The 27,912-nt window shown below is 39.3% G+C and overlaps 1 protein-coding gene and 1 non-coding gene across 4 annotated transcripts in view; both read right to left on the bottom strand.

Annotated features, from left to right (window-relative positions):
- The window catches only part of LOC131322862 (uncharacterized), a 35,521-nt gene that overhangs the window by 1,272 nt on the left and 6,337 nt on the right, over positions 1–27,912 (bottom strand). Inside the window, exons 1-16 of one of the 3 annotated variants that reach the window (XM_058354403.1) lie at positions 26,221–26,325; positions 25,715–25,895; positions 23,130–23,158; positions 22,736–22,884; positions 5,212–5,314; positions 4,933–5,028; positions 4,815–4,861; positions 4,601–4,724; positions 3,216–3,278; positions 3,057–3,116; positions 2,805–2,966; positions 1,593–1,666; positions 1,423–1,516; positions 616–752; positions 451–531; positions 18–123 (exon numbers count right to left, since the gene is read on the bottom strand). In XM_058354403.1, the coding sequence (XP_058210386.1) occupies positions 18–123; positions 451–531; positions 616–752; positions 1,423–1,516; positions 1,593–1,666; positions 2,805–2,966; positions 3,057–3,116; positions 3,216–3,278; positions 4,601–4,724; positions 4,815–4,861; positions 4,933–5,028; positions 5,212–5,314; positions 22,736–22,884; positions 23,130–23,158; positions 25,715–25,895; positions 26,221–26,262 (1,548 nt within the window). In that variant the 5' untranslated portion in view covers positions 26,263–26,325. Of the gene's footprint in view, positions 1–17; positions 124–450; positions 532–615; positions 753–1,422; positions 1,517–1,592; positions 1,667–2,804; positions 2,967–3,056; positions 3,117–3,215; positions 3,279–4,600; positions 4,725–4,814; positions 4,862–4,932; positions 5,029–5,211; positions 5,315–22,735; positions 22,885–22,989; positions 23,159–25,714; positions 25,896–26,220; positions 26,326–27,912 lie in introns of those variants that run through there. The other 2 variants (XM_058354402.1, XM_058354404.1) reach the window with 2 other exon arrangements.
- On the bottom strand, positions 11,394–11,496 carry LOC131325013 (small nucleolar RNA R71). The gene has a single exon (XR_009199581.1). It is a non-coding gene; the product is annotated as a small nucleolar RNA R71 (small nucleolar RNA).

Raw genomic sequence — 27,912 nt, forward strand, 5'->3', positions numbered from 1 at the left:
CAAGGATAGAGTAATACCTGGTAATTCCCAAGCGTACAAGTTTTGAAACCAGCTATGCAATAACCAAAATAGTACACCCACATCCGCATGAACTTTTCATCAAATCCCAATGAGATGATTTCGCTATAAACACAAAACCGAATGTCAAGAATCTTCTCTGTTATTTATCAAGGACACGGAAATCATTCACAATGTCATCCCATGTATAAAGGATTCAAATGCTTTATACCCTTCAAATCCTATTGAGGCCTCTAACTAACGGGATGCATATTAGTGGCAGGGAGATTGAAGAGCATATATTATGACATATACAGGGGATTAAGCGACAGAAAGCAGAAGAAGTTTGAAGAGAACCAAAAAACTATACTTCAAGTGCACTTCAATTATGTATCATAAATCATAATGTTGGCCGTTATTATCTGTTGACAATGGTAAAATAGTTCCTCTTACCTCTGGTGTTTGAGGAAGTTTTCCTTCCAACATCCTAGTGTTTTGGTGTAATGTAACCCTATGTTTTCAACTTGCTCAACACTGCACTAACAGCGCTTTTTAGAGATTTTGAAGTAAAAAATAAAGGATCACTGGAGAATTACAAGATCAACATTCTGCTTTTACCAGAGTCTGGATGAGGCAGCCATTGCTGATGTTGTTCTACTTAATGAAGGTAAACAACCACCAGGGAAAATATATTCCTTAATGAAATCTGAGCTTCGCCTGTACTCATCATACCGCTCATCTGGTATTGATGTGAACTGCAAAAAATCAACCACTCTTTACTGTCAGCAAAAGCCCTATATCCACGATATTAATTCAGTTACTATTCTCCAAAGTTGGTAAAGAACAGTTGGGAGTTTACTGTTGATCGATGTGCTACTGTCAGATGAGTAGGTTGATATTTGATAACTTGAAATTATTTCAGCATAATATGGTCTTTTTTGGTAAGAAGCACAATATGGTCTTTCTTTAACCAAGTGATAAGAAAAGAAATGATGGTTGAATGACATCGAGAATCATGTAAACCCCATTTAACTGCTCTCTGTCAGTATCTTATCCATCTTCTTTGTCCAGAATACTGTATCAGGCTACATTATACTTGGAAATATTATTTGCACCTTTTTACCAGATGGAATTGAATTATAAGTAGTGTCAGTTCATTGGGATATAGTTGATCTCTGTGAACTAGATTGGCAAATTATAGGAAATGTACTAATTGACCACTAAGTTATTCCATTGCTATCAAGAGATTGATAATAACACTAACAGTACCCATATACCAAGGGGAAGAGGAGTTTCTCTCGTAGATAATGAACAAGATAGCCGAATGGAACAAAGAAAGAGAAACACAAAGTAACAAGATTATAAACAAAATTTATTCTGACGTACAATTCTCAGTTCTTCATTTTCAACATAAACTAGCATTACCTGTAGAACAAGAAGCCCATCATCTGCCAATAGTGAATCACAACAACCAAAAAACTCCTCCATGTATTCGTGGCCAACATGTTCTATCATCTCACTGCAGGTTATTAATTATCAGTAAGGCTAACACGAGTATGTTATGATATGATGTCTTTTAAGATGAACTCACTCACCAAGAAATAATTCTATCGTATTTGCAGGTGTCAGGTAATTGGCGGTAGTGACAAAGAAGGAACTTTATGCGGTCCTGACAGGGAATTGATTTTGACGATAAGTTAATTACTTATCAATCACAGAGATGCATGAGTTATCTAAGAGTGTAGTTTCTCAAATAGAATACAAAAAAATAATATTTGACCATGTAGAAATGGGCCATCTTATTTCTGATGCATGAAAACTTAGGATGTTTACATCACAAATCCTAACTACAAAGTGCAGTTAACATACCAAAGAAATACATAGAACGAGAGTTAACATACCAAAGAAATACAGAGAATTTTTGACAGTGAAATTGATTTCTAATAGTAAGCAACTTGGCCAGATAATAAGTTGAGACACAAAGCGATACTAACATCTATTGTTAATAGACCCAAGACAAATGAAGTACGGAATAGAACTCATAAAATCAATTGCCAACTTAAAGATGTGTACTAATTACTTGGACAAGGACTTCTGATCAGATTATAGTCCCCTTTACCCTTTGGTCTACAACATAGTTTCTGTCTCTGCCACCTCTTTCAATGTTTTCTTCCCTTGAAATTTTCCAAACCTTCTGTTCTTGAAAGGGGAAGTAATTAATCTCTCTCCCATACTTAATTTCTCCAAAAATCATGAAGCTCTTTTTCAAGGATGTTGATGCATTTAGAAGAAAATAGCACACATGGTTTGCTCATTCGATTTAAATAAAGAGGGGAAATGAACATGTGGGGAAGCATACAAATAACAAATAGGAAGTGCGTGAAGTTTGTCAATTGGTTTCTTTCTTTATTAGCAAGATCTACAAGGTAGATATTGGGACTTTTGATTCCTAAGGTATCAACTCCTTAAACATCAAACACAAGTAATCAGCGCGGATTGTTATTGTGGATATCATGCTAATAATCCATTTTGATGCAACTCTTCGACTTCTCTTTATATGGAGATTTATGCAATATCTGATAATTCATCTAGAAGGATGATACGCAATGCAAAAGGAACCACAAGACAAAGGAACATCAAAAACTTCTTAGCATCACGTCTGTTTCCATACAAACTTGTGGCCATCATAACTTATTAAAAATTATATAAAGTGCTTATTTCATTTAGTAAAGAAACTTAATGCTTCCAAAAGCAAATACATACATTTATAACTTTACCAAAAGGGTGAGTTAGAAAAGTCTAATTACCTGAAGACCAGCTTCCTTCACTTTCATTTCTGCAAATCTTAATTGCTCCTCCGACAGAGTGATGCCAGTATAATTGCATTGAGTCCTCTTAACAACTTCAATGGCAAGGCTTCCCCAACCACTTCCAATCTCAAGAATTTCATGTTCCTCATTGATTCTTGCCTACGTTGGTCATGTATCATAGTATAAACAGATTATGCATACAAACAAATCAAGGAGGGTATTAAAGAAACTTTTGAAGACAAGCCTCACTTTTTCAATTAGAAGAGAGATTTTTCTCATCTGTGCTACTTTCAAGTCTTCGTCTTCGGACTATTACAATTTGACATCAAAATGGGGCTGTAAGTTAAAAGATTAAAGAAGACAGAATCCTGTTTGATGATAAAGAATAAAAATGGTAACTACCACTACCTTGAATATTGCACAGGAGTATGTCAATGTTTCATCCAGGAAAAGAGCAAAGAGTTCATTACTCTGCAATATAAAAGATCAAAACATGGTAGGTCAGCGCGACGTATTTTGAACCCCTCTTTATTCTCAAATAATACAAAAAGAAACATAAGTTGCACAGACAAGTAACTTGCCTTCAACTACACTAGAAACTGATTAGGTCTCTAGCAGAAATTAAAAGCAAAATATTCTCCCAGACTTCGTAATTAAATTTCTAAAAACATGCATATATCAATATCTAAATCAACTTGAACCAGTCAGAAATGGGTAGTGTTAAATCTCTAAAAACATGCATATATCAATATCTAAATCAACTTGAACCAGTCAGAAATGGGAAGTGTTAGGACTTAAGGACTGAATGTGAAAGAACCCACTGGGATCATTATGTGCTTCTCTAAGATTAAAAGGTGAAATACTCCTTCCTAGCTACTTCCTAGTACATTATGTCTGTTTAATGTCTACAAGTTCCATAAGGTAAGGCAGAAAAGGAAAACCAATGAAGAACATGCTCCACCTCATACTCTTATTTTGCATTTGCTTTTGTTTCAGCATCCGACGACAGTCCCAATTGACAATGTTCAGCAAGTGCTTTCACATGCTCAGGATTCCTGAAATGTTTATGTGGACTCTTTGAATTGGAAGTTGTCATATATGTACCACACTAGAACACCCTCCATCCCCCGCGCTAGTGAACGGTGGGGTTGGTCTCCAGTGATTAGTCGAGGTGCGCATATACAAGCCCGAACAACCTGAGTTTTAAAAAAAGATACCGAATATATATACATGATTATGCATACATGTAAGTATCTCACACAGGTTTGTGCAGAATCGTGCCAAACTTGGCAAACTCATTTGAATATAATCCTTTTCCAGCCAAGATTCGTTAACCAATTAGTCTTCCTAACCAAGACTCATAAGGCAAGACCAATTCTTTAAGTAATTTGATTTCTTTTACCAAATCAATTACTGAAAGTCACCCATCACATGGGTGGACCAAACAATTATGTGCTATTCCTATTTACTTTTCGTATGTTGTTTTTCTTTAACACCAGAGGATTTTGCATGGCTACTTCACTCATTCTGAGATGAATATGGTAGAAGGTGCATAACAACAAAGTTAAAGGTACATAAAACTTTATTATGTGGATATGCTAGTTTTGTCTGTGTACCCAAATAGATAAGTTATATCCTTATCTCGTACCCTTATCCTAGTATTATGTATCTGGTACAACTAGATAAAGCATTTAGAGTACATGTGACAGAGAGATAATGATAAATCTCCTTCTAACAATTACCCTCATGGAATTTATCAAAACATATTCATTAAAAACACTAATACACCATACCAGGTCATAATGACGAGAGATATTCCTGCGAGCTTGTGTTAGAGTGTATTGTCCTGAAACATGCTGAAAGAAATATTTCGCAGATCCAATACAAGCAGTGAAAAGCAATGGTGTCCGCCAGCCCCTAAAGAAAAGATAGGATATGCACCGAAAATACTGAAACTTAGGAGATGACTGCAATTTGCATTGCAAAACTCTATGGGACAAAATTTACCTTTTTGTTGAGACAGAAGTCTTTAAGTCTCTATTGGCAATGAAAATCTGCAGAAGAGTTCAGGAATGAGGACATCAGACCTAGAAGTTTGAAATCAAATTAATGTCCCTTGTCTTACCATGAATAAGTTTTGAAGACCTTCGTTCTCGTCAACCAGTGAAAAATCCCCATGAATATATGCATCTGCAAGTCCCAATTCACCCCGTGTAGCAACCTGCCAAAATAATTCCACCTAAGAAATATCCCCCAGAAATCTGTATAAAAAGAAGTTTATAACCTATCCTAACTCCAAGTAGTGATTTTTATTCTACATTTTCCCTTCTTCGCCTTCCTTATTATTTCAATGATACGTGAACCAACCCTACCAAAATAAGTTTGCAAATAGAAAGGATAATACCTTCCAATAAAACTGGGGACTGTGAACTCTCAGAGAAGTTTTAAGAAGACACTTCTTTCCGGTTCCTTCAAAGGTGATAGTTGAACCTCCTTCCTCCAATAAACTGTGGTACCATAAAGATTGATTATATCTTTTTTCATGATAGAATTCAGACAAAACAATACAGAATTGAGACTGCTAAGTGTCTATACTAATTAGGGTAAGGAGGGTAGATTTGGGTACATGGAAATGGAAGATAACTAATTGCCTAAGCCAGTACTTAAATAAGGCAGATTTTGCAATTTGAAAGACAAGAAATAGCAAGCCGTTACTGAGATGGAACTATGAAGGACAGTACAAATGCAGAGAAGCTATTGCTTCAAAATTATGAGCTGTTACTATTAGACGCAGCAAAACTAATCCATAATCTACACTCCTTTTGACTGAAAAGACTTTTTCTCTGAACAATGATAATCGAGTTTGGCAAAGCCCGTGCACATATTTTCTGTAGAGGCCCTTATGATGGAGGTAAACCAAGAAACAAGAGTCAAGGATATAGGTGTGAACTTACGTGAAACATCATATATACATGCCACAAAAGCTCCGAAAGTTAGCATCGAACAAAGTATGACATACTACAGAAACAATAATTTGGATCCAAGTGAGCATTTAAATTAGTTCATTAAGATGAAATGACAAGATTACATTGGCAAGTTAACACTTGTCTCAAAAGCGTAAGTTGTTAGGAATTGGGCCCAACAATGTACATCAAGCTATTCAACACTCTCCCTCACATTAAACCAGTAGAGATATACTGTCCAAGGAACCTATTAACACAAATGCGAGCTCCTGTTTCCATGAATGAAGGTAGATGTGTTTGGGGTTGCTCAAAACAGCACAACTTTCAGTAAGAATACTATTTGCAGCAACTAGGCTAGCCTGCAAACGTGCAACCTTGTCTTGCACATTGAAATGCAAATGTTCATAGATAGATCGAAACAGGATACAAAGGGGAGATGCAGAATTCAAACGAGGAACAAAATGCAAACGGGGAGACTTGTACCCAATACCTCTCCTAACCTAAGCTCTGACTCCATGTTAAGTTATCAATTGTCCCAAAATACTAAGTGTTAGGAAAATGGGCCCAAGAACGATATCCAGCTATTCAACATACATAACCAATATTTTGATGCTGTTGAAGGTAAATAAGCTCGTTGAAGGTAAATCCTTTGCCTCTTCTAAACCTGTGGCGAGTAATCCCCCTACTTGGAAAAATTTACTTGTTGATGCTGTTTTGGATGACACCTGTGTGGAACTCCAATATTTTCCTCCTTCCATGGAAGGAGATAAGCTCGTTGTCACCCCCCCCTCCCCCTGTTGGTGACTGTGGGGTTAAAAAATGGCAATCTAGTTTGGTTGGATATTTTCTGGACAGAAAAGTGCCATTCCTGACTGTGCAATCAACTGTGTTTAGAATTTGGGACAAGTTTGGCATAACTGATGTTCTTTCTAATGATGATGGTTTCTATTTTTTTCTTTTCAATAAGGATGATGCGTATAAACGAATTTTAGATTCTGGCCCTTGGCATATCGGAGGGAGATTGGTGGTTTTTGAAGAAATGGGAACCCCAAATGAGCTTTGTTAAGGACCAGTTGGTGAAAATTCCCATTTGGGTTCAGTTTTTCAATGTTCCATTGGAATATTGGACAGCTGCAGGTCTTAGTTATGTTGCGAGTGCCATTGGGAGGCCCCTTTATGCAGATTCTGTGACAACAAAGTGCAAACGTCTTAACTATGCAAGGGTTTGTGTTGAAATAGAAGTTGGGGCCACTCTTCCTCTTTCTTTTGACCTTAGATTTGATAATGGTAAGGAAGTTGAAATTAAGGTGAAGTATCCTTGGAAGCCATTGCAGTGTTTGGAGTGTTTGGTGTTTGGGCACAGTGAGGCTGGCTGTCCGAAAAACCACCATGCTCAGGTGCATACCTCTAATCAGGTTTGGGTGGCAAAGGCTGGGAAAAGTAAGGAGGTTAATGTGGGTATTTCTGCTGCCCCTGCTGCTGCTAGTCCAAGCAAGGTTCTCAGGCCTCAAAAGGATGTTCAGGTTTCTGGATCGAACAGATTTGCAGCATTGGAATCCATAGATTTGGAGACTGATGCTGCCTTGGGGTTTGTGGAACCTATTGGTGTGGTGGATGCTGTCAATATTTCTGGGACATCTAGGGAAGATTTTCTCCATGTTCAGCCTCTACCTAGGGTTGTTTCTTGTTCTAAGGTTTTGGAAGGGCAGAAGAAGTCGAGTGCCGCGTCAGTGTCTAATGAGCTGAGTCTTGTCCATAATGATGTTCGTCCTCCAAACGAAAGTATCAGAGTTGGGCAGGATGTCTCTGAACTTTCTAGGGCTGCTCAACAGTCCACATGTTTCACTCCGAGTGGTCAGTCCTCTCTTGTAGGAAAAGTTAAAGATATGGGGATATCCTTGTTAGCCAGGATAACCAGAATGATGTTCGGGCTGCTGAGTTTCCCAATGGTGTGAATGGGGGTCTTGAACCTCCTGGGCCACAAAAGAAGACAAGAAAGCCTAATAAGAAAAGATGATTAAGCTTGGTGCTTGGAACATTCGAGGTTTGAACGATCCTTCCAAACAAGTGGAGGTTAGAAAGTTTATCCTTGATAATAGTTTATCCTTGTGTGGGATTGTCGAAACTAAGGTCAGATCCCAAAATATTACGTCAACTATGAAGAATTGCCTACCTACAAATTGACTATATCCATAATATTGGTGCTCATACAGTTGCCAGAGCAATCTTTACATGGAATACTACTCTTATTAAAGCTGATTTGATTTCCAGTAGTGCTCAACATATTACTAGTCGAATTAATCATGTCAATACTTTACAGTTTTTTAATGTTACTCTAGTCTATGGTGTGAACCAGCCAACTGATCGTGGTATGTTATGGACTGAGTTGAGAGGCTTACACAGAGCTTTGGGTGTTGAACCTTGGATCCTTTTGGGAGATTTTAATGCTGTGAGAAGGGTGAATGAATGGAGTATTATTGATAACTTTGATTTTACTGCTGCAGCCGGATTTAATTCATGTATTGATGACATAGAGGTGGATGATCTCCCTGCAAAAGGTTTTTGGTTCTCTTGGTCCAATAAATGTGATGGGTTGGGTCAAAATAAAAGCAGGATAGACAGAGTTATGGTTAATCATGCTTGGCAAGATGTTTTTACTGAATCTGAAGCTGTGTTTGCTGCTCCTGGAATATCTGACCATTATTCCCTTATTGTTTCTGTTCTTCCTTATAAGCATAGGAGGAAGCCTTTTAAGTTCTTTAACTTTTGGATGAATGATCCTAAGTTTCCAAATTTACTTCATGAGGCTTGGGGCCAGACTAGGGGCTGCCATCCAATGGAAAGGCTTTCTCTGAAGTTAAGAACTTTAAAAGGACTGCTCAAGGACCTTAATAAAACTGCTCATAGTAATATTAGCTATAGAGTTGCTGAAGCGAAGGCAAAGTTGATTCGAATTCAGGAAGATGCTGCTATGGGTAGTGTGACTGATGTGGTATTAGCCTTGGAAAAAGAGGCTATGCTTGAATATAGACACCTTAGGGCAGTTGAGGAGTCATTTAAGAGGCAAAAATCGAGAATCCAATGGTTGAAACTAGGGGATAATAATACTAATTTCTTTCATAGGAAAATGGCTGCAAATAGAATGAGAAACAAGATCCTTTCTATTAATGATGAGTATGGAAATAGGCTCGAAGATCCTGAAGCTGTCAAGAAGGAAGTTGTGTCTTTTTATGAGAAGCTTTTGGGCACTAATTTCCCTAACAGAGTAGAAGCCGCTACAGTAATGTCTGATCTTGTTACGGCCAAAGTTCCCTTTGAGTTACAAGCTGGCCTTACTTGTTTGGCAACTGAGGAGGAAATAAAAGCCGCTATGTTTTCAATTGGAGGGGATAAAGCCCCTGGTCTGGATGGGTTCAATGCAGCTTTCTTTCAAAGGAATTGGAACAGAATTGGGGATGATGTGGTGTTGTGATAGGTGCGTAAATATGCCTATTTACGCCCCTTAATTTACTCTTGTTATGTCCGTTTATTATATTATTTAGAGTTTGATATTCGTTTTCCTTGTTTCAGTTTCCACAAAGCCGTTGGATAACAATCGGAGCTAAATTGAGAATTTTACCGGCATCGAATTAATTAAGGAAAGAGACCAAGTTTATATTCGATATTTGAAGGAGTGAAGCACTGTATAAAATTCCTAGCTGCAATGGTAATTGGGCCCACCAATTACAAGAAGAAATTTCGGCAGTTAACAAGAGAAAAAGGAGTGCCCACGAAGGTTTTGTTTTCGGAAAAAAATAAATGAGGGAATTAACCACCGACTACGGGGCTATTATATAAAGAAGGAGAAAAAGGGTTTTGGAGATACTTTTTCTCCCACGCATAAACTGAGAACAGAGGCTGCTGTGCTAGGATCTGTTTTCCACGGAAAAACGGTGAGAACGGGGGATGCCATCAGGAGCTTTTCCCACGCATACAGAAAGCAATTGAGTTGTGCGGCTGTTGATCACGCCTCGGCCAGAGCAGTAGCAACACGACGGAAGAAGAAAACAAGCTTCAGGGTTTAATCTTTTTATCCTCTGCAAAGTTTTAGTTTATGGTTCAATGGAGTTTATTTGTTTCACGATTATTTGTTCTCACTCCATGAGCAGCTAAACTGTTCGGCTAGGGTGACGAGGAGGTCTCTCCAAGTAGCGTAATTGTTAGATTTTTAGGGTTTTATATTCGACTTGATTGTGTGACTTGATTAATTCATAACTTTTTATGAAGTTTTGTATTTTTCCAATATTCGAATGTGTTTGTATCCATAGTTTCAAGCACAGTCATGCAATGATTTTGAATGTTTCGAGATAGGCTTTGAGATAGATTATACGACGTGAGACGGATCGTGCCGTGGTTAAATCCAATGAGACGATCCGTGCCGTGTTGAGATAGCCTATACGAAGTGCGAATCTTGATTATCTTTTTGGGAATTATCGATAGGAATTGCTACCCTACGGTAATCTGGTTGAATGTTGAATATGAACCCTAGGTTTCGAAACAATTGCGTTACAGAGGGAGACTGAATCGGAAACCCTAGTCCCTTCTCTCATCAGTTTACAACTCCTTTAATTTGCATTCTAGTTTAGTTTTAGGTTAATCAAATCCAAATCAAAATCCAATTTTCTTTTAGTTTCAGAATTAAATTAGAAATTAATTGAAACTACTGCAACTTAGCTTTTTACTCTCCGTGGACGATCTCGGACTTAACTGCTATTCTTCGGGATAATTGTTAATTCCCTGTTTTATAAATTATATTTTTGGTGCGAAAACGACAGACCAAATTTTGGCGCCGTTGCCGGGGAGTTAAAACACGGTTGCGTATTTTTGATTTGTTTTTAGTTTAATTCTTTGTTTATTTAATTTTTTTTTTCCTGTTAGTCTGTTTTAGCTTTTCCAGGTTTTTGAAAATCACAAGGATTGCGGAGTTGAATTTATTGGTGGCCAAGCAGATCAAAGCGATTTCGTTCACCCACTGTGAGTTCTCTTTTCAATTACTTTATTGTTGGATAGCTGAAACGGTAGTGGAATTAGGGTTTTTTAATATTTATGCGTCGATATCGGTCACTATCACCTGAGAGAGCGTCTGATATCGATCCTGATTTTGACAAAACCCTTAGATCTTTTAAGAAGTCTGTTAAAGCAAAACGTGAGCGCCCAATTGCTCGTAATATAAACTTTGACGTAATGGGCGACCAAACAGGGGCAGCTGGTGGGGAACAGGGCTCCCCATTGGTGGAGTATTTTATTCCAAATGAGTATGAGTCCACTTCGTGCATAGTCATGCCCACGGTAAGAGCCAACCAATACGAGATAAGGCCGAGCACTTTACAGATGTTGCCCTCATTTTATGGGAAACCAAACGAGGATCCTTATGATCACTTGAACCAATTCATGGAAACGAGCAAAATTATTTGCATTCGTGACTTTGATAAGGATGCATTGAAATTACTCCTTTTCCCATTCTCGTTAAAGGATAAGGCCAAACAGTGGTTGAACTCCTTACCGGCAAACTCCATCACCTCTTGGACTCAGATGTGCGAAGAGTTCCTAAAGAAATATTTCTCCATCGGTAAGACAACTCTTCATAGACAAGAGATCACCGGATTTACCCAACACGATGGAGAACAGTTTCATGAATCTTGGGAGAGATTCAATGATCTTCTTAGGACGTGTCCTCACCATGCTATCCCCAAGTGGCAGCTTGTTCAGTCTTTTTACCAGGGTTTGACTGAATCACACCGCCAACTGGTTGATTCTTCTAGTGGTGGGACCTTTCTGCATAAGAATGTGAATGATGCATGGAAGTTATTCGAAAATCTTAGTGAAAACTCTCAACATCGTGCATCGTCCCTCAGACATTCGAGAGGGGCAACGTCTAGTTCTTCCAAACAGAGAGGGGTCTATGAGGTTCAGCCCTCTAATGACCTTACACATCAAGTAGCTGCCTTGACCCAAACATTGAAAGAATTAATCACTTCAGGTCAACATCCTCTCCCTGTGGGACATCATCCGCCCACTTTTCAGGAGGCGTGTGGGATTTGTGCTAGTCCCATGCATTACATCACTGATTGTCCTTCTGCTTCCCAATATCCAGAGTTTGTGCAAGAGCAAGTTAGTGCTGCACAAGGGTTCTCCAGGCCAGGCTACGACCCATTTTCTCCCACATACAATGCTGGCTGGAAAGATCACCCAAACTTTTCTTGGAGGACGCAAAATCAAGGCAGTCCCTCCTCTTTGCAACAGAGACCGCACAACCAAAGTGGTTTCAACCAACCAAGGCCCACTTATCCAAGCACTTTTAATCAAGCGGCTTCCCAAAGGGCACCACAGCCTTTCCAACAAGCACCTCCTCCTTCTCAGGCACCCCAGCCTCAAAGGTCTCCCAATTTTGATGAGACCATGTTACAAGGGATGCAAACTGTGCTCCAAAAACTACAGGGATTAGAGAGTACCAGCCAACAATGTAATTCCAATACTCAATCCATAGTGCGGTTAGAATCCCAAATTGGCCAACTGGCCAATGCGCTTAGCAAGAGAGAGGAGGGTAAGCTACCCAGCCAACCAGTTTCCAATCCTAGGGGTCAATTCCAAGTTGACCAGCAGCACGCTCCTAACCATCACCAGGAGCAAGCTAAAGCAGTTGTGGCCCTTCGATCGGGCCGGATTGTAGAGACTAGGCCTACAGATGACACTTCGAAAAAGCAAGATGCTCGATCTTCTGTTTTTAGGCCTAAGGAAAAGGACAAGATCCTTGAAGAGGAGGATGCGCCTCCTTTTGTTACTGATACCACTTCACCTACTTCTCCTTCCACCAGTTCCGCCATGGTACCACCAGGTGTACCACGTGTCCCTTTTCCAGCGGCTCTTAATTCACAATCTCCTTATACTAAGAAAGCTGCTGTGATGGAAGATATGATTGAGACTTTCAAGCAAGTCAAGATAAATCTTCCTCTTCTGGACGCCATTCGGCAAGTCCCCTCATATGCTAAATTTCTTAAGGACCTTTGCACTCAAAAGCGTAGAACTCGAACCAATGTTACAAAAAAGGTCCTTCTAGCTGAGGGTGTCTCCTCTGTTTTCCACACTTCTACTGCCCCTAAGTTGCCCGATCCAGGGACCCCCACAATTTCATGTGTCATAGGTGACCACATTATAGAAGGGCACTTCTGGATCTCGGGGCCAGTGTTAATCTTATGCCATACTCTGTGTATGAGCAGTTTGGGTTTGGGGAGTTGAAACCCACCTCGGTGACTTTACAGTTGGCGGACCGATCCGTTAGAATCCCAAGGGGCATTGTCGAGGATGTATTGGTGAAAGTTGACCAATTTCTCTTCCCTGCAGATTTTATCATCCTTGACACAGAGCTTGGCCAAGCATCCATGCAATCCACCACCATCATACTTGGTCGTCCTTTCTTGGCTACAGCTAATGCTAATATCCATGTCAAGGCCGGGGTGATGGATGTGTCTTTTGGAAACATGAATGTTAGGCTTAATATTTACAATTCCACCAAGTACCCTTCCACGGATGAAGACTGTTTCGCAGTCGATGTCATAGATGATGTCGTGGAGGAAGCTCTTCCCTACATTCTCACTAAGGACCCTTTAGAGGCATGTTTGGCCCATTATGGCCATGAGGAGTATGACTTAGGTCAAACCATTACAGAGGTCAACTCAGTGCTCAATCATGCACCTCCAACATGGCAAGCCAAGTTTGAACCATTACCACCATTGTCACGTGAGCCTGCGCTCCCTTCTATAGAGGCCCCTCCTAAGCTTGAGCTGAAGCCACTCCCGGCCAATCTCAAGTATATCTTTTTAGGGCCTACAGATACTCTTCCTGCGATTATCGCGTCTGACCTTACTGCCGTGCAGGAGGGTCAGCTTGTTGATGTGCTTAGGAGGCACAAGGGTGCCTTAGGGTGGTCGGTAGCGGACCTCAAGGGGATAGACCCCTCCGTTTGCATGCATCGTATAAATTGTGAGGAAGATGCCAAACCATCTCGAGAGATGCAACGGAGATTAAATCCCAACATGAAAGAGGTGGTAATGAAGGAGGTGGTCAAATTGTTAGATGCGGGTATCATATACCCCATCTCTGATAGTAAATGGGTGAGTCCCACGCAGGTGGTGCCTAAGAAGTCAGGCATCACTGTGGTGAAAAATGATAAGGGTGAATCTGTCCCCACTCGCATGACCACGGGGTGGCGAGTGTGCATTGATTACCGGAAGTTGAATTCCATGACTAGGAAGGATCACTTTCCACTTCCATTTGTGGATCAAATCCTAGAACGGTTGGCGGGCCAGAGTTACTATTGTTTTCTTGATGGCTATTCAGGCTATAATCAAGTATCCGTTGACCCCGCAGACCAAGAAAAGACCACGTTCACCTGTCCATTTGGCACCTTTGCCTATCGGCGTATGCCTTTTGGTTTGTGCAATGCACCTGCAACCTTTCAACGGTGCATGATGGCAATATTCTCCGATATGGTGGAGAATTTTCTTGAGGTCTTCATGGACGACTTCTCGGTTTTTGGGAAGTCTTTCGAGAGTTGTCTCCATAATCTTGAGAGGGTGCTTAAGCGCTGTTTGGAGACCAATTTGGTGTTAAGTTGGGAGAAGAGCCATTTTATGGTTCAAGAGGGAATTGTGCTAGGTCATGTCGTGTCTAAAAGGGGGATCGAAGTCGACAAAGCTAAAGTGGACCTTATCTCTAAGCTTCCTCCCCCTTCTACCGTCAAGCAAATCCGCTCATTTTTAGGGCATGCAGGGTTTTACCGCCGCTTTATCAGAGACTTTAGCAAAATTTCAAAGCCCTTGTGCGACCTCCTTGCCAAGGATGCCCTGTTTGTCTTTGATGATGCGTGCATGAATGCCTTCGTGAAGCTTCGTACTGCGTTGTCTTCCGCCCCGATCATGCAATCCCCTGTTTGGTCTCTTCCCTTTGAGATCATGTGTGATGCGTCCGACTATGCGGTTGGCGCGGTCCTTGGCCAACGGGTGGATAAGGTGCCTTACGCCATTTACTATGCGAGCAAGACTCTCTCCGATGCTCAATTGAACTATACCACTACGGAGAAGGAGATGCTCGCGGTAGTATTTGCGTTAGATAAGTTTCGGTCCTACCTCTTGAGGTCAAAGATTATCGTGTACTCTGACCATGCCGCGCTACGGTACTTGCTTTCAAAGAAGGACACGAAACCTAGGTTGATTAGGTGGGTCTTGTTGCTACAAGAATTCGACTTAGAAATCCGGGACAAGAAAGGTTCCGAAAACTCCGTAGCCGACCACCTCTCGAGGATCTTGATTGACTCCGCATGTGACCCTTTACCCTTAAAAGACTCCTTTCCGGATGAGCAACTTTTTACGGTGTCACATAGTCAACCCCCTTGGTATGCGAACATTGTAAATTACCATGCCACTGGCGCCATACCTTCCCATTGGTCCAAGCAAGACAAGGACCGATTCTTTGCGCAGGTTGGTAATTATTTTTGGGAGGATCCGGAGTTGTTCAAATATTGTTCGGATCAAGTGATTCGGCGATGTGTCCCCGAAAGTGAGCAACAGAGCATATTGACTTTTTGTCATACTCTTGAGTGTGGGGGACATTTTAGCGGTAAGAGGACCTCGGCGAAGGTCTTGCAATGCGGGTTCTATTGGCCCACACTTTTTAAGGATGCCCATGAGTTTTGCAAGGCATGCCTTCGTTGCCAAAAGGTTGGCAACATATCCAACCGAGACATGATGCCTTTGTCCGATATTCTTGTGGTAGAAATTTTTGATGTGTGGGGAATTGATTTTATGGGACCATTCCCAACCTCTTTTGGGAATGAGTATATTTTAGTGGCAGTCGATTATGTCTCAAAGTGGGTGGAAGCGGTAGCAACGCGGACTAATGACCACAAGGTTGTGGTCGAATTCTTGCAAAGTAACATTTTTAGTCGCTTTGGCTACCCACGTGCGATTATAAGCGATGAGGGAACCCACTTCCTAAACAGATACTTTGCGGCGCTAGTAAAGAAATATTCTATCACTCACAAGGTGGCAACACCTTATCATCCTCAAACTAGTGGCCAAGTAGAGGTCTCGAATAGGGAGGTTAAATCAATTCTTGAGAAAACGGTTAGACCTGATCGGAAAGATTGGTCACTTAGGCTTGATGACGCTTTGTGGGCCTACCGTACGGCTTTTAAAACTCCCATTGGCATGTCTCCTTACCGGTTGGTTTACGGTAAAGCATGTCACTTGCCTGTAGAGTTGGAACATAGGGCCATGTGGGCCATTAAGAAATTTAATTTTGATATGGCTGTTGCTGGTTCGAATCGTAAACTCCAACTCAATGAATTAGAAGAACTTCGTAATGATGCATATGAGAGCTCTAAAATCTATAAGGCTAGGACTAAAGCATTCCATGATAAGCACATTCACAGAAAGTCCTTTGAGCCTAATCAAAAGGTGTGGCTCTTCAACTCACGTTTGAAATTGTTTCCGGGCAAGTTGAATTCTAGGTGGGATGGACCTTATGTTATTACTCATGTTTTCCCCCATGGTGCGATTGAAATTCGGGATCCACGTGATGGCCAAGTATCTAAGGTTAATGGCCAACGATTGAAGCCATATGTGGACGATTTGAGTGAAAAGGGTGAAATTGAGTCCATCAATTTGGTGGACCCAGTGTACCCTAACCTTTGAGTGCTTTCAATGAGTCTAGGAGACTTGAAATCTATGGAGTTTGAGAGACCTCCAGTGTTTGCCGTGCTCGAACGGCTTCTGAAGGTCTGGTATAGCCACCTTGTCAAAGCTATGTATGTAGTACTTAGGAGGTTGGGTCTGGCGGCAGGCGTGTAGTTAGCAGCGAAAATTCTGTCTGAACCATCTGATTTTAATGTCCAACTTGGTGGAGATTGCTTCATAAACCGAGTGGTGGGTAAGGAATCTGGCAGCCCCAGAGGGAGTGACAGCCTATTAGATGATGGCACCACTTTTCAAGATATCGCTGAATCCTACACATATTGTCCTTCCAACAAATAGGGAACCACAGTCTTTGACAAGGGAGAAAAGTAGTACCCGTGTCTTTCACGTGAAGAAAGTGTATACTTTTTTTTTGTCTTGGTGGAGTATTTTAGGGAGTATTTGTTAGCATTTTATTTTTATTGTTTTTATTTTTATTTTTCTCTTTTTCTTCGCCTTGTGTCTTTTGTTTTATTTTGTTTTATTCTCTATATTTTGTGTTGTGGGACTAACGAAGCGCAGGTTTACGCTACAAGTTGGGGGATGACTCTCACATTTTCTTTTGCCTTGCTTTTTGTTGCTCCTACGTGAGGTGATATCTCTTCTTTCTTTCTCTGGCTTGTCTTTTATTTTTCTATGGCTGAGCCGTCACTGAGGATAGTGCCATTATTAGGTGGGGGATGGATCGCTTGCTTTTTGTCTTTAGAGTTTTTTTTTTTTTTTAAAAAAAAAATTACTTGTTGGATCCTTTCTACTTGAGACTTAGAGATTGCAATGTTTACTTATTGGTTGCTTGTGCTGAGAATCTATGAGCATTACTTGAATACTTATGTTGCATGATAGTTCTTTTTGCTAGCTTGGCGATAGGAATTTATCTTGGCATACGCTCTTAGCATCTTTGCACTGCACGTTTCTTGGACTTTGACTACTTGTGAGTTGTAACTTGAGTGCTTTCAATGGCTAGATTAGTGGAGACTTATGCCCATGTGAGCTTTAGTGCCTTACCTTCCTTTGGAGTGGTGTCATATAAACTCTTTGTTTGTCGTAAAAAAGAAGAAGCTTAATCGTTGTCGATCTCATTATCTTTGTCGTCAAGTATTGGGACTTAATGCTTGCGTAATATTTCATCTTTTGGGAATGGAAAGTTACATGGTTGTATTGCCCCTAGGAGATGATAGTAGGCCATTTTTGTGCTTTGAGCCGGTTCGTTTCTTTTTCTTAAACACTTATCCCTTGCAAGCCACATTGAGCCTCTTGCATGAGCCTTTTTCTTGTTAAGCTTCACCAACTATATTGTGTCTTGAGAATGGCAAGTTAATCATGTGAATGTTAATTTTTGAAGAGAGTGGAGAAAGTGTATTTGAGAAAGATTTGCTTGAATTGTGGTGTGTTCTTCCCCATTATTAAAAACAGTGAGAAAATTGCAAAAGAAAAAAAAAAAGAACTTGAATGAAAAAGGGGAAGACACCTATGCATTTGTTTGAGAAAGAAATGTGTGAACTTCATTGTGGAATTGTGTGAAGGGTGAAAAATATGAGAGATATGGCGGAGTTGAAAAGAGTTGGAAGAGGGCGCACATTGTTACTTGCCCTATGTGTTTTGGCCTATTCTCGGACACTTGATTATGTTATACCCTAACCTTTGAAACACTTTTCCTTAGCTAACGATATAACCGAATAAAAGTCCTACTTGATCTTAGGGGCAATCGGTTGTGGATCGATGGATAGATATAGTCTTTAATACTTGGCATTCCTTTAATGAGATCTTGTGTCCACTTTAAAAAGCTTTCTTTTCGTGTCTAAGTGTGCGGGATACTTTGGTTCTTTATTGCATAACTTCCATCCGTACACTTTGAGAGTTTACTAAATGCACCTTGTTTCGAGAGTTTTCTTTTGATGAGTGCATGACATGGTGAGAATTGAAGTCGAGACTCGGTCCGGAGAGAGTGCTCGGTTGTGGTTCACTTGTAGTCGAGGTCTTTGCTCACACACACTAAGTTTGGGTGCCATGATTTATTTCTATGTTTTGATAGCGTCTAGAACTATTTTTGCATATGCTATATTCTTGGCATTGGCATTTCAATGAGTTGCAATGCAGGTTTTTGGGTTCCAAGTAAAGGAATCAGCGGTGTTTTGTGGGTGATCACTGCTGAAAACCCTCACGAGACTTCACTCGTCCTACTGGGGCTACCCAGGGGTTTAAAAGATCTATCCCTTAGCTAGTTGGTTTATTTTATTTATTTTTCTTTTCTTTGCTAGAGACTAGCAAAGTGTAAGTTGGGGGATGTGATAGGTGCGTAAATATGCCTATTTACGCCCCTTAATTTACTCTTGTTATGTCCGTTTATTATATTATTTAGAGTTTGATATTCGTTTTCCTTGTTTCAGTTTCCACAAAGCCGTTGGATAACAATCGGAGCTAAATTGAGAATTTTACCGGCATCGAATTAATTAAGGAAAGAGACCAAGTTTATATTCGATATTTGAAGGAGTGAAGCACTGTATAAAATTCCTAGCTGCAATGGTAATTGGGCCCACCAATTACAAGAAGAAATTTCGGCAGTTAACAAGAGAAAAAGGAGTGCCCACGAAGGTTTTGTTTTCGGAAAAAAATAAATGAGGGAATTAACCACCGACTACGGGGCTATTATATAAAGAAGGAGAAAAAGGGTTTTGGAGATACTTTTTCTCCCACGCATAAACTGAGAACAGAGGCTGCTGTGCTAGGATCTGTTTTCCACGGAAAAACGGTGAGAACGGGGGATGCCATCAGGAGCTTTTCCCACGCATACAGAAAGCAATTGAGTTGTGCGGCTGTTGATCACGCCTCGGCCAGAGCAGTAGCAACACGACGGAAGAAGAAAACAAGCTTCAGGGTTTAATCTTTTTATCCTCTGCAAAGTTTTAGTTTATGGTTCAATGGAGTTTATTTGTTTCACGATTATTTGTTCTCACTCCATGAGCAGCTAAACTGTTCGGCTAGGGTGACGAGGAGGTCTCTCCAAGTAGCGTAATTGTTAGATTTTTAGGGTTTTATATTCGACTTGATTGTGTGACTTGATTAATTCATAACTTTTTATGAAGTTTTGTATTTTTCCAATATTCGAATGTGTTTGTATCCATAGTTTCAAGCACAGTCATGCAATGATTTTGAATGTTTCGAGATAGGCTTTGAGATAGATTATACGACGTGAGACGGATCGTGCCGTGGTTAAATCCAATGAGACGATCCGTGCCGTGTTGAGATAGCCTATACGAAGTGCGAATCTTGATTATCTTTTTGGGAATTATCGATAGGAATTGCTACCCTACGGTAATCTGGTTGAATGTTGAATATGAACCCTAGGTTTCGAAACAATTGCGTTACAGAGGGAGACTGAATCGGAAACCCTAGTCCCTTCTCTCATCAGTTTACAACTCCTTTAATTTGCATTCTAGTTTAGTTTTAGGTTAATCAAATCCAAATCAAAATCCAATTTTCTTTTAGTTTCAGAATTAAATTAGAAATTAATTGAAACTACTGCAACTTAGCTTTTTACTCTCCGTGGACGATCTCGGACTTAACTGCTATTCTTCGGGATAATTGTTAATTCCCTGTTTTATAAATTATATTTTTGGTGCGAAAACGACAGACCATGTTGGCCATTCAAGCTTTCTTTATCACTGGTACTATGCCAAAGGGTTGGAATGCCACTGCGTTGACTCTAGTGCCAAAAACTTTAGCCCCTACGAGTATGAAAGAGTTTCGTCCCATTGCTTGTTGTAATGTTTTGTACAAATGCATTACAAAAGTCTTGGCTAATAGAATGCAAGGTATTCCTCCCATTATCATCAACCAAAGTCAGTCAGCATTTGTGAAGGGGAGATCTACATCAGACAATATTCTGCTCATGCAGGATTTAGTCAGAAACTATCACAGGGATGAGGGGCCTCCCAAGTGTGCAATTAAAATCGACTTAATGAAGGCGTTTGATTCTGTGTCTTGGGGTTTCTTGTTTGAAATGATGGCAGCCATGCATTTCCCTAATCAGTTCATCAAGTGGGTTCAGTTTTGTGTGTTGAATGCTCACTTTTCAGTGGCTTTAAATGGAAACCTTGAAGGTTATTTTAAGGGGGAAAGGGGTTTGAGACAAGGCGATCTAATGTCCCCTTATTTGTTTCTGATAGTTATGGAGGGCTTTTTCTATATTCTGCAGCATAAAGCTAGGGAGGGCCAGTTTACTTTCCATCCCAAATGTAAGGTTTTGCAAATCCATCACTTAGCTTTTGCTGATGACCTATTTGTGCTCTGTGGGGCTGACCAAGTATCATTTTCTACTGTTAAAGCTGCTTTAGATGAATTTCACTCTTACTCTGGCCTTCGCCCCAATCTTCAAAAGAGTGCTGTCTTTTTTTCCGGCGTTGATAGGGCTCTTAAAGTCCAGTTGGGTGATATCCTTCCCATCCCTGAGGGTATTCTCCCTGTGCGTTACTTGGGGGTCCCTTTGATTTCTTCAAAACTTTCATACAATGATTGTGTCCAGCTTAAGGAAAAGATTCTTCAGAAAATTCAGAGTTGGTCAACAAAACTGCTATCGTTTGGTGGTAGGACTCAGTTGATTAGCTCAGTTTTGTGGAGCATGCAAGTATATTGGTGCTCCATCTTTATCCTTTCCCAGAAGATGTTAAAGGACATTGAGAGTTTGCTCAGGGCTTTCTTATGGTCTGGGGTTCATCTCAAGCAGGGAGGTGCTAAAATTAAATGGGAATGGGTTTGTGCGCCAAAAGAAGAAGGGGGTTTGGGTTTCAAGCCTCTTAAAGAATGGAATAAGGCTACTATGGCAGGCATTTGTGGGCTTTCAGCAAGAAATCAGATTCCTTGTGGGTTAAGTGGATTCATTCATATGTCATCAAACGAAAATGTCTTTGGCACATGAGATTACCACAAGATTCTTCTTGGACCATCAGGAAACTATTCAAACTCAGGGATCAAGTTCAACCCCTTATCAGGTATGTGGTTGGCAATGGGAGTAAAACTTTTCTTTGGTTGGACAACTGGCATACTGAAGGTCCTCTTTATAAGGTGTTTGGGGAGGCTATTGTAAGGAATGTTGGCTCCTTGCAAAAGTTTCATCAATCATTCATAATGAGGATTGGCATTGGCCTAGGCAACATAATAGGGCTATAATGCAGATCATGGGGAATACTCTTCATACCTTGAGGCCTAACATTTCAATTGAGGATTCTGTAGTTTGGGTTCCTTCTTCTACTGGTACATATTCTGTTAAATCTGCTTTGGAAGCTCTGAGAATTCCCAGTCCAAAGGTGCCTTGGGCTTCAATTGTTTGGTTCAAACAAAACATACCCAGATGGGCTTTCATTATGTGGCTCGTATGTTGGGGCAGACTTTCAACTAAGGATAGACTCTTATCTTGGAGATTGGTAGTGGATCCTATGTGTGTTCTGTGTGGCAGTATGGCTGAGTCTCATGGGCATTTATTCTTCACTTGTTCATTCTCATCCCACATTTGGTCCAGAGTCCTTGAAAAATTTGGAGTTTGTCGGTGTCCAGTAGAGTGGGATCAGGAGATAGCCTGGGCAATCCATCATCTGAAGAAACATGGTTTGCCTTCAGCGCTATACAAGTTAGCCATGGCTGGTTCTGTGTATTACATATGGAAGGCTAGGAATGAGTGCATTTTTTGCAACAAACACCCTATTCTTGAAGGCACTATGGAGTAACTTGTTCTTGATGTTCGGGATAGAGTCTGTTCTTGGAAAAAAGTGGGCAGCAATAATGTTAATCGAGACCTTTGTAAAGCCTGGAATATTTCTGGAAAATTTTGCTTTGAGCTGTCTGTATAGCCCAGGTTTCTGTTTTTTTGTTTAGTTTGGGTGTGTTTTTTTTTAATGTGTTCAGGGGTATGCCCCTTTGTTTCCCTTTGTATCTTGTCTCCTTTTTTGGTAATAAAATCTCTTTTACCAAAAAAAAAACACACAGAACCAACATAAGGTTCTTATCCAGATAGTTGTGTGGAGTTAAGGTACAATTGACCGAAAATGTTTGTAGCTCTGTTTTGGTCATCTATGAAAGAGAAAACACCAGAAGCATTCCTTAAACTTGGGCGCGCGCACACAGATGCATCATTTCAAGAAGAGAAATTTGAAAAAAAAGAATTTGATTAGGGAACTAGAATATATAGGTAACGTGAACTCACATTAAACTACCAGTAGAGATATACTGTCCAAGGAACCTAATAACGAAAATGCGAGCTCCTGTTTCCATGAATGAAGGTAACATGTGTTTGGGGATGCTCAAAACAGCACAACTTTCAGTAAGAATACTATTTGCAGCAACTAGGCTAGCCTGCAAAATGTTTACGTCAATTGTCAGCCGCATAATGCCAAGTAGATAAATCATCATGCCAGAAAACTATACAGGCAACACGTAATACTGTAGTAGATTAGCTACCATTGTTCTTGAAGGCAATAGCTTCCAGTTTCTTATTCGACATGTAAGAGCACATAAATACTAATTTGAAAGCCTTCGGAATCGTTGTCACATGTTTAAAGTTTAAACAAACATCAGTACATATAATAAAATCATGCTACCTTCACTCCATCCTCCTGAAAGCCATAGCCTGAAACAAATGCAATATGAAAAGCACAAAATGAATCAGTAAGTTAAAATCTATTTAACTAGCCTCAGAAGTACACAAGCTACTTATTAGTATCTACAAGTACAGGAAAAAACTAAGTATCTTGTGAAACAGTTCCGATGGTTCCGTTGTTGGTCTTAGTTTTGTACTTTATTTCATAACGAACTTTTGATATACTTATCTAATCACAAGTAATACCGACTTAACATGCTAATGGGTGTTTGACACCCCATTTCCACAAGAATTAATGTGCAAAAATGAATTCCACAGGTGAAATCAGAATAGCTGAAAATGTTGAATACCAGTAAGGCCGTAACACAAAATTAAATCTAGTTTCATCAGATTAAAATCTTTCCATCCACCATTCTGATGGGCAACAAAACCATCCTCTTAACGTGTCATTGAAACCATGGTGAAGTGATATTTGGTTGAATTGGTTCTCTTTTACGGGATCTCTACCTCGGTGGTTGATTAATTGTGTGTGCTAATTATATACCTTCCGCTTTTAATCAAGGACTTTTTGTTGATTCAAGTATAATACTACTTCCCTCTTTTCGCATCACACACACACACCCACCCCCCCCCCCCCCCCCCCCCCTGCCCCTCCTTTTTCGGTTTTTTTCTTTCTTTTTACTTTGACTAGTTTTTTATTTTTTTACTTTTAAAAGTAAATAATTGCTGTTTTATTTTTTTATACTTTTACTAGTTTTTTTTAATACTTTTAAAAGACTTTATGAAACCGGTGTGGAAAAGGAGGAAGGAGCCGTGACAAAGGAATGGAGAGAGATATATGATGGAAAGATGGTGATGTTGGAGGGATAAGCAGGGAGAGGGAAGTGATGGGAAGAAGAAGAAGATGGTGATTTTGGAAGGATAATGCTGGATATATAAGAATAAGGGGTGATGGATGAATGATTATAGTTAAAGATAAAAGATAATAAAAAAATCTGAATGTGTGGTTGTAATTGAAGATAAAAAGAAAATCTAAATGAGTGGTTCTAGTTGAAGATAAAAAGATAAAAAGGAAATCGGAGTAAGTGGTTAGAAATAAAATAGATAAAATATATAAATAAATTCAAAATTAATAAATTCAATAACATAAAAGAATTACAAAATTTAAAAATAAAAAGAAATTTACTCACGTATATAATATTAAATAATTTAAACATACATATAAAGAGTAAAAAAAATAATTGTTCCAATTTTTAATTCGTTTGAACCGATGCTAAGATCTTATTTTTCTTATTATTTCATCCTAAATGATCGTAATGAATAATTTTTGACTCTAAGGCTTTTCAACGAGCACCCTAAGAGAGACCTGAAACTAAATAAGGAACCTTAGGGTGCTTGTTGAAAGGCCTTCGAGCCAAAAATTCATTATGACCATTGAAAATAAAATGATTAAAAAAACAAGATCTTTGCACTGATTCAACCAGATTGAAAATCGGAACACTTAAATAATATTAAATAAATAAAAGTGAAAAAAGATATAAAAGTTATTAAGTAAATAAATGAGAAATAAAAGAAAATGGGTTGAATTATTTATGCCGGGGGTATTTTTGTCATGGGGGTGGGGTCCGGGGGCGTGTGTCAGGGGGCGCGCAAAGAGAAATGCTAAACATAATGGTAATACAGAATTCATTTTATGTACAAAAGTAAGACTTTTCTCCAAATATTTTTTGCCTTTTGGGCTTTATTTTGGATATTTCCAAAAATAATAGGGTAATAGTAAAAAAATTACTTTTCCGATTCCTCTCATCGAGACGAATCAATAATTCACAAAAATTTATCGTAAAACTTACCAATGCGAAAAAAATTTGAATAAAAACAAAATGAAAAAAGCCCACAAATTCCCAAAAGCCCTTAGCGGAACTTATCCTTGGGATGAGGCATGCATAGAAAAGACAGATTGTGCCTGAATCAGTTTAGCATAGACAACACTTTCTAATCGAAGATTGGTCTAGCCCAACTTATTTATACATATCATTTCCGAAGACCCCGTCATAGCTATACACTATGACCCCATTAATCAATTAAATCACAAGATTTTTACAAAAACTCCGAACCCCTTGTTACAAACAACTCTCCAAACCCCTTGGTCTGAAATCCAAGTTTTCTTTGCTTTCAGTCCCTAGATTGATACAAAAAAAAAATCTCTTTAAGTTGATTAAAAAAGTAACTTTGTAGTGATAGAAATTTGTCCATTGTCCTTGAGGTTTAAGTTTAACACCCGTATCTTATTCCTTATAACACTATATTTCGCATTGCTACAAGTTTGATTATGACACGACGACTAGAGCAATTCAAAGTATATTGTACTGATTTGTTAACAAATCGGATCATGATTTCTCTTGCAAAATCTACTGATGAGATTGAAGAGTTGTGACATAAGTTTCATTTTCTTCTTGAATTCAATGTTATCCAGAGAGTTGATTTGATGACAATGTGCTCTACGCTTTAACAAGAGCTATAGTTCAAATAAATTATGATCTTTGGAAGTGTGCTATGCTTATCTTTTTCAACATCTATTAGACTCACCCCGGTATATTCCGGCGAACCATATTCCTCTCTTTCCTTGAATATGATCAAGCTCAATTGATGCTTTTGATGCAGCAACGGATGGGATTGGATGGCCAGTTGACCACTTAAGTAGAGTATGCTCTGGGGTGTGAGGTGGATTTATGGTAACCAGATAAGGTAGCTCTGTATCACGAATATTCTGCAAAAGAGGTTATGGAACAAATGAACATGTTAATTTCAGGAAAAGAGCTCATGTTTCGGTAGACAAATTACATGGCAATTCTATTGAAGCTGTAATTAGTCACACTTTATGCTTTTAATCAAAAGGCCCGGTCGCTACAAAATATTTCTTTAGCAGTTTCTAATATCTGTGCAAACCTCAACTAACTCGAACTTGTAAAACATTGAAGAATTGGGCATTGCTATTTCCGGATAAGCGCGATTCACATTAGAGAATGCACGTAAGCTTGCCCCATTTAGTTAATCATCTTACAAGTAATTTATTACTTGTGTTAGGAGCGGACCTTGAAGAGAGGCCCTATTTTTGGTTGTGTGTTGTATGACATGGCTGCAACAGGATGAGCAAGAGCAGAGCATTTTCATAGTTGAACAAAATTGGCCCCAGGCATCTATGAAGTATGGATACTCTATTTTGGCCTCCGTATCGTGTATATGCTCAAATACGTTCCGGATACATATCCCATACGTTTTTTTTAGAGTATCCTATTTTTATTTTATTTTTTGATATTCGGATACACTCCGGATACGTTTGTATACGTTTCGGATACGTGCTGGGTAAATATGTTATTTCTTAAAATATATGAGTTAAATTGCAATTCAAGCTAGATATATGTTCTTCTAGTTCTCCCTGTCGATCAGAAACGGAAAAAACGAAAGAAAAAGACAGGAAGAAAGAAGGCGATTCCTCTCTATCTTCTCTAATCTCTCTCTTGGTCTCACCTGTAAGTACTCTCCTCCCTCGTCTCTCTCTTTCTCTCTCGCCTCTCATCTCTGTCGTTTGTATGTACAGTGTGTGTATATATATTGCATACTGTGTATCAGTATTAGTAGCGGACCCAGGATTTTGACACAGCGGGGCACCAATTTTTTTTATAACCGTAATCTATGAGTTACAGTTAAGCACATTTACTCCAAAATAATTTTAGCATTCATGATAAATTAACAATTTTAAAGTATATATGTATTCTAATAATTAGCTACTCGGGCAAATTTGCGCACATTGCATTAAAACAACATTATCATATGTTCATCATCTATTTTCTATTACTAACTCTACTATTATAGTTTTGGGGCAAAAAGTATACAAATGCAATGTGGGGTAGACTCGAACCCACGAATAATATAAAAAACACACACATTATCTTTTTTTATTGCCTTTTGGGAAAAAAAAAACACACACACACACACTTTTGGGAAAAGGCAAAAAATACTTGCAGGAGAGCATAGGAGAAGTCTTGAACCCACCACCTCTTGCTTAAAAGAAGAGAACTCTACCGGTGCACGAACCAACAAGTACTTACATACATTCAACATAAATAATATATATACAAAATCGCAAAAAAATTTTTTTTTTTTAAGGGCGTGGGGGCACGTGATCCCATGTGCTCTATGGTGGGTCTGCCCCTGCTGTGTATATATAGTATATATATATATATATCGTCTCTCTCTCTCTCTCTTGTCTGTCATCTCTCGTCTATTATTTTTTTCTTAAAAGTATTCAGTCTGACTGAGAATGAAACCCTTTTTATTGTTTTTTTAAAACAGTACAGGATGGATTTACTGTTACTTTAATCATTAATGGAATTTTAGGGATGAAAAATTATATATATATATATATATATATCGGGGCGGTTTCGGGGATACCTAAAAAAACACTTAAAAAAACACCTCATAGCTCCCGATCAAATTTTGATGATCCGAGCCGCTCAATGTGATCAAAACGTGATTTTAAGGGTACCCTAAAGAAATCAACAAAAAAAATGACCGGGAAGGGCTTGATCCGAGCAGTTTCAAACAGTTTTTTATTGAACGGTTTAAATAAAAACTGCTCAAATCAAGTCTTTCCGTGTCATATTTTTTGCTAATTTCTTGCGGGCACCCTTAAAATCACATTCTGCACACATTGAACGGTTCGGATCATAAAAATTTGATCGGGAACTATGAGATTGAGATTTGGGGTGTTTTTTTAGGTGTTT

Source organism: Rhododendron vialii, chromosome 4a (assembly GCF_030253575.1).
Source record: "Rhododendron vialii isolate Sample 1 chromosome 4a, ASM3025357v1".
Taxonomy (NCBI): Eukaryota; Viridiplantae; Streptophyta; class Magnoliopsida; order Ericales; family Ericaceae; genus Rhododendron; species Rhododendron vialii.